The 14,969-nt window shown below is 37.8% G+C and overlaps 1 protein-coding gene across 1 annotated transcript; it reads right to left on the bottom strand.

The window, feature by feature from the left end:
- Positions 1-255: 255 nt before the first annotated feature.
- Positions 256-14,112, bottom strand: LOC307150562 (uncharacterized protein). Its single transcript, XM_079857909.1, has 6 exons — positions 13,813-14,112; positions 11,194-11,274; positions 5,568-5,631; positions 4,391-4,461; positions 1,617-2,053; positions 256-1,021 (listed from the first exon to the last, which is right to left on the bottom strand). Exons 1-4 carry the CDS (start codon positions 14,098-14,100, stop codon positions 4,397-4,399), a joined length of 498 nt encoding a protein of 165 aa, XP_079714035.1. The 5' UTR covers positions 14,101-14,112; the 3' UTR covers positions 256-1,021; positions 1,617-2,053; positions 4,391-4,396.
- Positions 14,113-14,969: the final 857 nt, after the last annotated feature.

Genomic DNA, 14,969 nt, shown 5'->3' with positions numbered 1-14,969 from the left:
TCTCACTCTAAAAGTCTCCTTAGAAGAGCTGGTGATGTTTTAGGAGGGGAATAACCTGCAAATTTGACTGCATGCATCATTCTAATATGAAACAGACACTTTATACAATCCAATCAATTCTCAATGGGTGAATTCAAGTTTCAGTTTTTTTTTTTTTCTTGTTGAATATCCTTTTTCACTCACAGTATGTCACATATTGGAAGTATAATGTCATTTCACATTGCCTTTAAATAATAAATCAAATGCAGTCCTTTTAGAATTGATATCAGATGAAATAGTGTTTATTGTGCAGGTCTATCATTCTATTCTTTTGAAAGTGATTTTTAGAATAATACATTTAATCCTAAAAATGACTCCTCCCAGATATTCATAGCTCCACAAGGCATGTGTTATGTGTCAAGCGCCACAGACATGCCTAACCTAAACTTTCCCAGAGTGGTCTGAACTGGGTTACTGTGGTTATGTCTGACACGCCCAACTTTACATGTGGGTTCCAGATGGGCCGGTGTGACCTGGCACGTGTGTGTACTCAAGGGTGGATGCCTCAAAAAAACCTATATAAAAACACCATTCCTTGTCTCTCATTCCTCCTCAGTGTATAGCTGGGAAATACAGAGAGAAGATCCTCAACAACAATGACCCCTTATTAAAGGCTCTGAGCATTCCTTTGCGCTGACCGAGGTCAGCAGATGGAGTTTTGATGAATACACTTTGTGTACAAACTCAGACTGCAGGACACTTTCATTCCAAGTATTTGAGAATCTTCATCTGCCAGTAATCTTAAGCAATAATTTCTTAATTTTCTCTCTCTCTCTCTGATTCTTTCTCTTCTTCTGCCAAATGAAGCAACATCATCTTCTGAATTAAGACTTGTGGTTGGTGCCAGATACCTCACGTCACTGGTTTCCATGTCCGCTTTTCTTGCTTGGTTTCGAGTAGTGCCTTGTACGAGCAGACTGGCTGTGGTTGTGTTTGTGGTCATGTTGTAAGTACCTCTGAGGGGCAGCTGTGAGGCTTAAGCCTGTGTATCAGAGATGGAAACATATGTACTTACAGCATTGTTGGACATCATTCCCAACACAAATGCTATTCCGAAACGTTTGTTAGCAAAGTTATGCTGTCTAAAAGCAGCATCGTTTGTATCATTTAAGGACAATGCAATCCCACATTGCAACATTCTCAGAATGGGAAATGTTTGATTTAATATTGTGTTGTTTATTCATTTTAAAGCATTAGCTCACCCAAAAATGGAATTTCTGTCATGCAGCATGCTAATATCAGTCTCTATTTTTGTGCTACAGTATTTGTGTGGTACATGTTTGTGAACCAAAGTTGCTGCCAATGTACATGATTTAAATTTAGTCAGGAGGTTCCATTTCAGTTAGTAGCCTCTGTGGACTGAGCCATTGCACTAAACTAGGGTTTAGAACACAGCCACAGTTTCAATGATATAAGCGTGGATCATTGTGAAAGAGCTGGTACAGGGTTAGCATGATGAAGATGCGTCTTCATTCATGGATGAAGATTTAAAGAAAGTGAAAAGAAGAGATATTGTATGTCTTATACATTTCAGAAACATTGTCAGTCACTTTACTTTGGGCAACCAGACAACTAACCTCTCAAACTCTCCACATCACACTGGGCCAAGTGTTTTGATCTCATTACCCAAGATGCTCATTCTGCGGAAAAGTCGGATGTCTCTTACAACTTGAATGCACTTCAGGTTTTTCGACTCTCAAGAACACACTTCTGATCTCTTACGCGGCCCTCAGAGAATCTTTCCTTTTCAGCTCTGTCCTGCTAAAAGAGAAATAAAATAAAGAAAAATCCCAGGCAAACTACAGAGAGGAGATCTATAGATGCTGAAGCCTTTCATCACGGGCCCATGCAAGCATGTGAAGAAATCAGAGGTTGTTGTTTTCTGTCTTGCTGGGAGTTGGTTTCAGGGTTTGGCTGCTGGCGGCTCTGGAAGCAGTGGGAACCTGACTAGACTGTGATGCCGGTGGGATTCTCGCAGTGGAGCCCCTGTTGGTGTAGACGGTTCACCGCTGATCTAGAAAGAATCAAGGGCTTTGGATGAGATGAGCATCTGAAGGTTTGCTGCAGGTGATGAGATATGGATATCTAGATATGATGCAAACTTTCTGTATACAAAGACAGACCTGAGCTTGGAGACAGAAACAATTATGTTAATCTATAGATTGTAAAGGTTAAAGACTCTAAGATCTAAATGAGTTCTAAAGACTCTCAATGGTAAAGATTCTAAAGATTCTTTCACTAAAGATTTATAATGGTAAGGATTCTAAAGTGCATGAATGCTATAGATTCTACATGCTAAAGATTCAAAATATTTGAATGCTGAAGATTTCAAATCTTAAAAAAGACTAAAAAAGATTCTAATGCTAAAGATGATTTTGAAAGATTTTAAAATGACTTTAAAAGAAGTTTCTTCTGCTAACCAAGGCGGCATTTATCTGATCCAAAATACAGTAAAAACAGTAATATTTTTACAGTTTAAAATAAGTTTTCTGTTTTAATATATTATAATATGTCATTTATTGCAAATCTGAATTTTCAGCATCATTACTCCAGTCTTCAGTGTCACATGATCCTTCAGAAATCATTCTAACATGCTGATTTGCTGCTCAAACAATTACATTTATTATTATTATCAATGTTAAAAACTGTGATGCATTTTATTTAGGATTCTTTGATGAACAAAGTTCAAATGAAAAAATATTTAAAATATATATATTTTTTACAATTATAAGTTGATGAATGCCTTTATTGTCATTGTACTTTACAATACAACGAAATTAGGAGCGCTCTCCACTGGGTGCACACAATAAATGTATTGCAAAAAATGTAATGTAAATACAATAAATGCACTTACTGTCACTTTTTTTACCAATTCAATGCATCCTTGATGATTAAAAGTACAAATTTATTTCAAAGAAGAAAAAAAACATGCTGACCCTAAACTTTTGAATGTGTAAATGTTAACGTTAAAAAAAAATATATATATTCTTATGATGAATTTCCTAAGATTATGAATATTAGATTCTAAATGTTAAAGATTCTAATGATTAAAGGGGGGGTGAATTGCTGTTTCATGCATACTGAGTTTTTTACACTGTTAAAGAGTTGGATTCCCATGCTAAACATGGACAAAGTTTCAAAAGTTAAGTTGTACGTTTGAAGGAGTATTTTTGTTCCAAAAATACTCCTTCCCGTTTGTCACAAGTTTCGGAAAGTTTTTTTCGAGTATGGCTCTGTCTTACGTAAGATAGAGCGGAATTTCCTTATATGGGTCCTTCCTAAGGGCACTTCTCCGCGGCCGCGCGCGCACTTGTAGACCAGAGAGAGAAGAGAGCGAAAGCAGTACGTTACCTCAAAGCGCTATGCTCGGCTTTTAGGGAAGTCAATGTCACCAAAGAAGTGGGTTTTTGGTTGGCAGGGCAAGACAACCCTGCACAGATTCCCAAAGAACCCAGCGTTAAGGGAATAGTGGATGGAGTTTGAAGCAAGTTTTTTCGAAGCATCAACGGAGGTTGTGCACGACTCTTTGTTCCCTGCATTTCGACGATGATTGTTTTATAAACAAAGCCCAGATCGACTTATTTGCAGATCGTCTAATGCTTAAGGATCGAGCAGTCACGGTGAGTAAACTACTTCAAATGTCTCTCTGTGTTGTTGTTAGATCAGTTAGCACAGCTATAGCACACCGCCCACACGGCCCGCCCCCAGCCGCTCGTTTTTTTCCGGAAAGACTCGGTACAGCCAATCTTTCACTTATAAATATAATAAAACTAAAGACGTTTTGGAGATATGAAGGATGCAATACTACTCTATAGGTACTCAAGATTAACAGGAGATTGAGTGAAAATGAGCATTTCACCCCCCCTTTAAGATTTAAAATGTTAAGGTTAAATGTTTAAATGTTAAGAAGTGAAGTTACACAACTGAAGCTGGTAAACGTATGTAATTTCTCTGAGGCAGCATCTGCCTTTATCAGATGGTGAGCTTGTTTTCTGCTTGACTGAGTGACTAGTGAAATGAAGCTGGACTGATTATCACAGTTCTGTCTCTCATCCCCCATTTTTGTGCACATTGTTATTTTCATTATCTCTCTTTTTAATGTGAAGTTCATTTGTTTACCAATCAGTTTGATTGTATGTTATACTGTCATAATTTTTTAACTCCATTCAAAGCCACCATTTACTATTGGTTTATCAAACTGTGACCACTGTGGAAGGAAATGAAAATGGGGAATTTTAGATTAACAATTTCAACAGGTTGACTGGTTTTCAATAAGTCAATTGATTCAGTTCACCAGACCCACCTGTCTCATCACACGGTCAACCCATCCCCTTGACCCCCGAACAAATACCTGCTTTCAGATTCTGCGTCGTATCTTTTCTCTCAACGTCCAACAAGAGAACAGGAGACAGAGAACGAGAGCTACAAAAGAGGAAGAAATAGGAGGAGAGCGAGTGAAGGGGGACATGAGGGTGGAAAAGAGGGTGTCTTTGTACAAAATTTGACAGAACATCCATCGTCTTCCATGATAAAAATCAACCAAATCAAGCTCTCGTTACAGGAACGACTGAGAGTAGAGTTACCGAACAAGAAAATCTGATACGATAATGGAGGCAATACTTGTTTGATAACTCACCGAAATTAACTTTTTATGAAAAATTCGGGCAACACTTTAGTTTAGGGTCCATTTCTTACTATTAACTAGTTGCTTATTATAGCATGCAAATTACTATATGATATTGGCTGTTTATTATAAAGCGCCTATTAATGCCTTATTCTGCATGACCATATTTTACATGCCTAATCCTACCCAATACCTAAACTTAACAACTACCTTACTAACTATTAATAAGCAGTAATTAGAAATTGAGTCAAAAGTCGTAGTTAATAGTTAGTTAATAGTGAGAATTGGACCCTAACAAAAGTGTGACCAAATTTAGAATGTTTTCTCTTTTTTTTAGTTTTAATTTTTATTTTGGTTTCGTTTTTTGTTGTTGTGCTTTTGTAATTTTTACTAGATTTAAAAATGAATATTTCTATAATTTACTTTTATTTCAGGTTTAGTTATTAGTATACTAGTACTTTAACTTACTAACTAAATAACTTTAAGTTGAATAACTTAAACTATGACTGAAATAAATGAAAGCCATATAAAAATATTTTTTAATCTAGTAAAAATGACAAAAGCACATAACAAAATTACTAAAACTTAAACTAAAATTAGAAATTTAGAAATTAGAAAGTTTTAGTCAGTTTGTTATGTGGTCTTGTAATTTTTACTAGATTTAAAATAAAGATTTCTGTATCACTTTCACTTGTATTTCAGTTTTAGTTATTAGTACTTCAACTTAAAAATTAGAGATGTTACAACTAACTAAAATAAGTTTAAACGAAAAACTAAAACCTAAACTAAAATTAGAAAAAAAAAAAAAGTACGTCTTCCTTTCTCTCATCATGCCAGAAAAGGAACTTTTATTCTTTGTTTTTTGTTGAACATCTGATGCATTTCTTTTTATTCAAGGTCATACCTCTAATGCTGACTGCATCTGTATATAGCTGTGGTCTTGATGGATAAAACTCATCTCCTTTCATCTGTGAGGATAGAGAAAGAGTGAAAGGTTGGTGATAGATCTATGCCGTTCTATGTCAACGGTCTAGGTCTCGACCAAACCCTGTTCCCTGTCAACCTAGCATAAGGAGTTAGCGTAAGATGCATGAAAGGCCAAGAGAGATCAGGAGACAGGAAATAATCGAGGGAAAGGGGCACAACCCTTTCGAAGCAGGTTCGGTTAACCTGCCAGAAAAAGGCCCGACTATGAATGCTGACAAAGCAAACCTCCTTCGCAATGATGTCGAGTGATGTGGTTTAGCTTAGAGAGCTGGCGTCTGTCATTGAGAAGTTGTCCTGATGCTTGACACTGAAAATTCCCAGTGCACTGCACTATTGACTGATTTCCCAAATTCACAGAGTCAACATTGACAGAATCAAGATTGCTGTGGGATATACAGGCCGCAGGAATGAGAAATATACATACATAATCAAGCAAATGAACCTTTAGGCGCAAGTAAACAACCCCTGGTAGTAGTCACTGTACAGGAGAGTTTAGTTGAGGAAGGTTAAACAAACATTGCTTTTCGTCTACAACATCTGTTCAATGATTCAGATTTGACTAGGTTTACAACAGCCAAATTTTCACTGATATTGCTCACGAAGCAAAACAACCCAGCAGAAATTCGTTTAACTCATAATGGGGAATTTGCTGAAACAGTAGGTTGAGTAATTAGAAGTCTATTGAATTGCATTTCTGGTTGAACCCATTTGGCCCGAGTCAGCTTTATCTGAAGTCATTTGTTGTTGAAGTATCACAAATGGTCTTTAATTACAGGAAAAAAAATGTGTAGTTAGGTTTTTTGTGTGTGTGTGTGTGGAACTGGGCAGTTTAAACATATGTAATGGGTTAAAGCGTAGAAAGACGACTTTCAATTGGAGGCATGTAACTTGAATCAGTCTTCTGAGAACTTTCGCCATGCTTGTGTGGTTTTTGTAGAAGCCGAGGACAATATAATTCCCAGCTAGCTATAAAGCGAAAGTTTGTGTTGGCCGACAGTTGAGTATATGCATTTCCTCAGCTCCCTCACAAAGTGCACGTATGATACACACCAGTGCGGGCTAACAATGACTTTTATACATTGCACGGCTAATAAACAATTATTTGTTGTTAGAGTCTTGTCAGTTCAATTTCATAGTGTGATACGTTATATCCGTGTGACTGTGCAACAGTAAATGAACTTGGATGTTGTCAGAGATATTTATTTTATATTTAAACTAATTATTTTATTTTTAACCCTTGTGTGGTGTTCATATTTTCGTTATTCAGCCAGTGTCCGTGGGTCTGGTGGACCCGCTGAATTTTTGGGTTTTTAATTCAACATAATCAAACAATTTATGTTAAAATACTCAACAGATGTTTACTTCATCCCAATTACAAGCGATATAAACAGCATATATGGTTAATATTTTCCCTTTACCTTTGTTAGATCACATTTAAGAATTGCAACCATGTGCGTGAACGGCAGAGGTAGAAACAAAACTCACTTTTGCACTCACACTCTCTCACACTTACACACAATCTCTCTCTCACATGCATGCACACACACACTCTCACACACACTCTCTCTCTCTCACACACACACACACACACACACACACACACACACACACACACACACACACACACACACACACACACACACACACACACACACACACACACACACACACACACACACACACTTACTTGGATATGTGGTTTACGGGGACTCTCCATAGGCGTAATGGTTTTACTATTGTACAAACTGTATAATCTATCCCCCTACACTAACCCTACCCCTAAACCTACCAATCACAGAAAACGTTTGGCCTTTTTTGAATTTCAAAAAACACCATTTAGTATGTTTTTAAGCCGTTTGGTTTATGAGAACACAGATGTCCTCATAAACCATGTTTACGTTGTAATACCCCTGTCATTATACACATTTGTGTCCTCATAAACCATATACAAGAACACACAAACACACACACACTAACAGCAAGCCCTGACAGGAGGAGGACAGAGTAAAGGTACACAGGACCTAAAATTTTCACACTTTTATTATCCCCGGGTCCAGTGGACCCGAACATCCTGTGTGTAATATAAATATGTAGGGGGGTGTACAGTGTGTGGTCATTGAAAATGTGTTCTGATATATGTTCTTCACAGAAAATGATCCAAGGCCAATGATTCTGAGGTTGAAAAAATAATTAATTGTATCATTTTTCTTTTGATAAAAAATGAAAACGGGTCCTACAGACCCGAACACCATACAAGGGTTAATTTCATTTAATTTTGAATTAATTGTGTTATTAAAAGAAAATGAATTGCTATCCATTGTGTTATTCTATTCTAAATGTATTTGATTTTACTTATTTGTAATGAATTATATTCACTGATGTTGCAGCAAAAGTTTTGATTTTACTTGCGTGATAGAGCATCACATTTGCAAACTCTTGTGCACGCCATCCCCATTGAAATCAATTTGTGGTGTTCTCTAATGCAGCGTAAACTCTAGGCGCCCTAATAATCCATCTAAGGCTGGACACAGCTATATTTCACCATTAATAAGTTTAATAAACCTGCAACTTAATGCTCTCCCGTCTCCTAATTAAGACAAAATGTTCCCACCCTTACCTGAGCCATTGATTATTACGAGATATCCTATTATTTCTGGAACGAGAGCACGGTGTCACGACCACAGACCGCAGGGCGGCTACAAGAGGGCACACTTATAGTTTGCAACTGTATGTGTGTGTGTGTGTGTGTTGGGGAGCCCATAATTTATGATGTACGCTACAGCATGGCGCCCCATCTTTCTCCAAAGCTGGCCTCCTCTCAAGTTTGGCTGTTTTATATGCTGTGGAGGGGGGCACGGGGCCAGGCGCTCTTCACCGTGGGAAAGAAGAGTCGTCGTCAGGCCGCGGTGGGGTTTTTAACGGGGCATTGTTGAGGAGAGCATGAGGTGGCGAGCACTGGGGCTCGGGAGGCCCCTTCCCATTTGTAACCTGAGTTGATTTGGTCATTAAAGTGGGCCCAGTTCAAACCTGGCTTGGTTATAGTATCTCTCGACCTTGTTCTCAAATATTACACGGGTAAGTATAATTGTAGTGTGGTGACCTGGTGTGACCTTGGTGGTAGGGGCAGACTCGAAGACATAAGATGAGTCAGGGAAGCCGCAGGCTTATGGCGATTTAAACAGTTAAAGACTAGATTGGAACAAGTTCAGTCCCTCTACGCTAATATATGTGTTTTTAAGGATTAAGTGACACACCATAAATTTCTTTCCACTGACTTTCATTTATATGCATGCGAATGTGGAAGAAAGGAAATGCAGGCTCATGTGAATTTCACTGCGTTCCAAAGTTCAAGTCGGCAAGATTGGTAGACCAGCTAAGACCAGCATACACCCTTAGGCTGGTTTAAGCCAAGCGGAAACCTTGTGGTCTCTCTCTTGAATCCAAAACGGAAGTGACTTAAACTGCAATTCATCGACTGGCCGCTAGAGACAGGCTGCAAAAGAGAGCAAAAGAGAGTCAATCCCATAGAATGCATCTGTATATAGCCCCCCCCCCCCATCCCCCATGGTAATATGAAAAAAACTTGTTTACAAAAAGTGGTTTTGGTCTATATTGCAAATTTTGCCCTTCATGACAACTGTTAGGGGGGTGAATTTTTTATAACTCATCTGTTTAAATTATATTAAGCCTTAAAGTTCTGCATAATTAAGGGCGTGGCCACTTGAGTGACAGGTGGATTACCGCTGCTGTCACTACTAGCCTTTTGTGTGCTGTCTGTAAGCCGTCACATCACCTGAGCTAATCCCGCCTCTTTGCCCATTTTCGGTTATCCACCAGGAGTGACGCGTGGTGACGCGCTGCCAAGATGGACGACGGCCGGCTCCGCCCATTTTGGGCTTCAAAATCGCTCTTCAGAAACCTACGAGTGACGTCACTGACACTACGTCCATATTTTCTTTTTTTACAGTCTATGTTAAAAGTTAAAGCTTGTTTGTGGCCTGGTCAGTCTCTAGGAGAACAGAACTTAAGACATACATTATTTCATTTTTTTTAAATCAACTGGGTTTAAGCTCACACAGAAACGAACAATTAGCATGATAGCTTGAACATGATAAATGTGGCCCCACAAGTTCATTGCTATGGAACCCATCAATAATTACAGCTGTCCAGGGAGAAATAAAGTCTTAATTAAGCGGATGATTTAAAACAAGAGGCCATCTCTCCATTCCACTACAAAGCTCTTCTCCTCGAGTTAACCAAATATTATGTTAGCAATCATGTGAGTTCTGTGATTTTTCAGTGGTGGGGAGAGAAGGATTATGTATCCTATGACAAACATTTGGGTGAATGCTACTGAAAAACTCTGTATTTTCTCCAGTCAGAAGAGGATCATTTGAAACCGCAGTTTTCCTATAATGGTTTGGTTTGGCCAGTATAGACAGCTTGAAGCAGCACATGATGGGAACAATTAATTGTTCCCATATTTCACCGGTTCTTTCTCAGATACTTTAGCTGTCATCCTGTGCTTGTATGAAATGCTTCTTTTTAACATTGTCCTTTAGCATGACGGTTTGTGAGATTAGCAGAGTCACTGTTACACTAAATAAGTTCTCAAAGCGTTTGGGAGTGGATCTGTGGACTTCCATGAAATTCCCTCAACAATGATGGATGCATATTTTCCAGACTCCGTACTCTCCTTTCCATTGTTGCATGTTTTTCCCTTAGTTGTCACTGTAACTTTTTTAAAGCAATGTTGACTAAGAGTTTGCATGTGCTAATTTTCATGGCTAAAAAAGTGCGTAGAAAAAGGATTATCTAGTATTAGCATACTTGCATTAACATGTTAGCATCTAGCTAAAAGTTAGCTCTAGTTAGTATCTATCTATCGTTTGATTTAGCATATGTTCTTTCTTTCTATCACATGTTTTTTGTTAATTATGATCTATCGTTCGTTCTGTCGTTACATTTATCGTTAGTTTGATATATCGTTTGTACATTAGTTTGTTCTGTTGATCTTTCGTTCGTTTGTTCGTTCGTTCTGTCATTATATGTATTGTTTTGTCTTTCCATCCATCCATCCATCCATCCATCCATCCATCCATCCATCCATCCATCCATCCATCCATCCATCCATCCATCCATCCATCCATCCATCCATCCATCCATCCATCCATCCATCCATCCATCCATCCATCCATCCATCCATCCATCCATCCATCCATCCATCCATCCATCCATCCATCGTTTTTTCTGTCTTACTATCATTTGTTTTATCATTCTATCTGTCATTTTATCTGTTGTTTATTCATTCTGTTGTTCTATCTGTATTCTGTCTGTCTGCTTGTTACATGTCAGCTCAGAGTGAAAGACACAATTGTGTCATGATTAAAGTGGATAACATGCAGACAGCAGTAAGTTATGACTGAACACATTGTGGATTTACATGTCTCCTGGTGTCTGTAAAGTGATATATGCATGTTAGCTGTTTCCATGTGGACTTTTGAGAATTGCTCAAGCACAGGAATACACATACACACACGTACCAGAGGTGCGGACAGATGCAGGAACAGTTGCAGTCTCAGGATCATCAGCTGTAAGCGTACAGCTGTGTTTGATGTGTGGCCCTAGAAAGACACACACACACACACCTGCTTACATGCCAATGTCAGTGTCTTATGAGAGACCATCTCCTTCCTGTGCTGCTCTGTGTATAATGTGTGTGTTTATGGAGTGATTTAGAAAGAGGCCAAATTTCACACTATGGTAGCAGGTGTTCTTTGGTTGTTCAGGCCAGAGTACACATTTCTCATCCTTCCACAAGGCATAATTACAACCATAACATCTAACACCATTTCCAGTTATATTGGAACAGACTGCAGCATAGCTTGTGTATATATATTGGGTATAGTTTGGGGTCTGTAGATTTTTTCATGTTTTTGAAAGAGGTTTCTCATGCTCACCAATGCTGCATTTATTTGACCAACAATACAGTAAGCATTAATATTGTAAAATTACAATTTAAATTACCTGTCTATTTTAATGTATTTTGTGTTTGATTTAATAATGTCACATTAATTTATTCCTGTGATCAAAGCTGAATTTTCAGCATCATTACTCCAGTCTTCAGTGTCACATGATCCTTCAGAAATCAGTCTATATGATTTGCTGCTCAAGAAACATTTCTTATTATTAATGTTGAAAACACTTGTGCTGCTTTTTTGTGTGAAAACCATATTACATGTTACAGTATACAAATAATTGTTTATAATAACATGCACAATGAATCACAAAGTAGTTCTCATTTTGATTTTAAAGATAGATTTAAAGATTTTATACTTCTAACATAATTTAGAAATACAACTGTTATTATTATTTTATATTTTTTTAATAGATTTGCTACCATCTCAAAATTAGGTTATTTTATGTATTTTTATCATTACGATTAAATATAGTCTTAAATAACCACTTTAATTTAGGATTTATGTTTCCACCACATATTCATCATGTAGGCCTATATTTAATTGGCCTCAGTCAATCCAGTCATAGTGTTTGATCCATCTTTGATATATTCACTCATATATCATCACTAGCGATGAGATCTTGTGCAGTAAATGATAATGAATGTGTCCATCATTATCACATCAGTGTTTCACATCAGTGCTGCATGCCATTCAGAGAGCTTATCGGAATTTCTTGCTAATTAAGTCCAGCGGAGGGTTTGACCCTTCTCTGAAAGCGCTTGTATCCTCCATTAGTCCGACCTGATAGGCAGCGTGAGTCATTGATCATAGTTGTGTTTGTATAATATATTCACTTTGTTCTAGTCAATAACAGAGCCTGCGGAACAGTTTGGGGGATTCGGTACAGAGGCTCTATTGATCACAGACAACACGAGAGCTAATGAACTTGGCCCATAATGACTTGAGGGAGATCTGGCAAAGCTAGAGCAGAAAACACATGGGTGAATGTGCATCTCTGTGACCTTGTGTTACTGGGCTAATGGGCCGAAGGTGGGTCAATATATCCATTTGGAATAACAGAGCAGCCCGAGTGGGGCAAGAGAGGATTAGAAATGGATTTGAGCAGTGTGATGTATCTGGCACAATAAACTTACTATACGGTAATGTACTCTACATGGCCAAAATTATGTGGCGATCTCTTATTATTATCTGTAAAATAAAGCATGCATTAAATTTATGAAAAGTGACAGTAAAAACGTTTACATTGTCAAAAATGCGGTTCTTTTGAACATTCTATTCATCAAAAATCCAGATTTAGTTTTTTAATGCAAATATTAAGCAAATATTAAACCGTTTTCAGCATTGATAATTCAAAATGTGTCTTGAGCACCAAATCATCAAATGAAAAGGATTTCTGAAGGATCATGTGACTGGAGTAATAATGCTGAAAAATCAGCTTTGCATGACAGGAATAGGCTAAACTAAATTTTAAAATATTCAAATAGAAAACTTAAAATAATAAGCAGTGGTATACATTTGTTTACATGCATTATTTTATTTTACATTCATTCATTTGACTAAGGCATCACAGATTATTGCTAAAATAGTTCAATCTATTGTATTGTGTCATTAGCTTAGCAACATGCTAACATCAGGATCAGGTCTTGTGCACTTGAGGGGCATATTGTATACTTTTCTCTTTTTATTTACTTTGTATATACTTTTAATGCTCATCTTTATTTCTCTATTTACATGTTTACTTCTTCCCTTACCAGGTTTATTTTCCGTCAGGATGCTGCTTTAAGGTTGATGATCATGTAGACTGTAGATATCATGACAGCTCACATGGATCTGGAGCGGAGCCATGGAGAAGTGAGAGTGAGTTTAAAGACCTGTATTATCTCACTGATGTCCTTGTTAGCAAACCTTTGCCCTGTCACATAATGGCGTTGATGGGACAGCGGAGGAATATAAAGGTTGTATGCGATCCATGGGTTGTCATTAATGCAGAGAGACTTGTGCATCAGCAGGCACTGTGGACATGAGGTGAGTGACCCTTTTCAGCCAAAGCGTCATGTTTCTGGCCACACATGCCAGCATTTATTTAGCATCACGCAACAAGTTGTAGTGCAACTCTATCCTGTTACAGACAGAACGCCGCTTGTCACAGACAGAACGACACACACACACAGAGACACTTACACTCTCCAGCCGTGATACAAGCCCAGTTATATCCCGTTGACCTCTCACTCTATTTCTGTGGTTCTCGTCTTCTTTTGAATTCTGTCTGTCTTTCTGGGTATCCTCTGATTCCTCTATTACAGAGTCAAAACGCTGCGGCTCGTGATTCTGGGGGCGATGACGGGTTGGGGGCAGATGCGTGAACCAGAAAGGAGATCCTATACCACGTTCCCAGCGCGGCATTCTGGGAATGCCTAGAATATAAGCAAGCCGACGAGGATCCACCCTTATCCATGTCCTCATGGGCATCCCACCACTGCAGGAACCTTATCCCAGAGACCCATTCAGAATCACTACTCGTCCTACACACACACACACACACGCACACACACGTTTACCTGCTGTAGCTATATAATCGAGTATGTACCAACCGATCCTCACAGGAAAACTACATATTTATAGGTGATTTCATATGAATTTGTACAATGTGAATCATATGAAAACATACCTTTTTTTATTTTTTATTTTTTTTTTAAAAAGGTAAGCATGAAGATCCAAACCTAACCCCACGCCTTAACATAACCATCATGTAAGCAGATCAATTTGCTAAAACATACAATACAATAGTTATGAATTGCCATGATTTCGGTTGGTTTTGTATAAAGATAATTATAAAACCTCAAGTATTGTTACTTTCAAACTAATGTTACAATATTGCTTTACCCATCTGAATGGCATTATATTGTTAGTTTTTTATGGAAACCACTTTAGCATTTCTTTTTCTCACCATCATCTTAGGAAGCACTATATTTAGATTGCAAGAAATGTTACTCTTGGAAGTGCTATATAATAATATATTCTGTAAATATCATCAGCTTGCGTTAAGGACCCATTAGTCTGCGCCATCTTGTTTAATGACAGAACTAGGCAATTATTTATTTGCATAAACAACAGAAAACAAGAGTTTTCTAAGCGTTTTAGGGCAGAATTCTCATTAGATAATGAAAAGCAATATCCAAATTAATGTTACTTTAGCGTACTCTATGTATGTAGCATCTACTTCTCATAATCCAATCAATTCCCAATGCATAAAATCAGGTCTCGTCTAGCTGTTTCACTTGTTGAATATCCAGTTTCCTCTTTAACTGCCACATTATTAAAGTAAAATGGGTTGTAAA

The sequence above is a fragment of the Squalius cephalus genome (genome assembly GCF_949319135.1).
Source record: "Squalius cephalus genome assembly, chromosome: 22".
Lineage (NCBI taxonomy): Eukaryota > Metazoa > Chordata > Actinopteri > Cypriniformes > Leuciscidae > Squalius > Squalius cephalus.
Note: the sequence above shows the minus strand (reverse complement) of the source record. Positions and strands in the feature narration are given on the sequence as shown.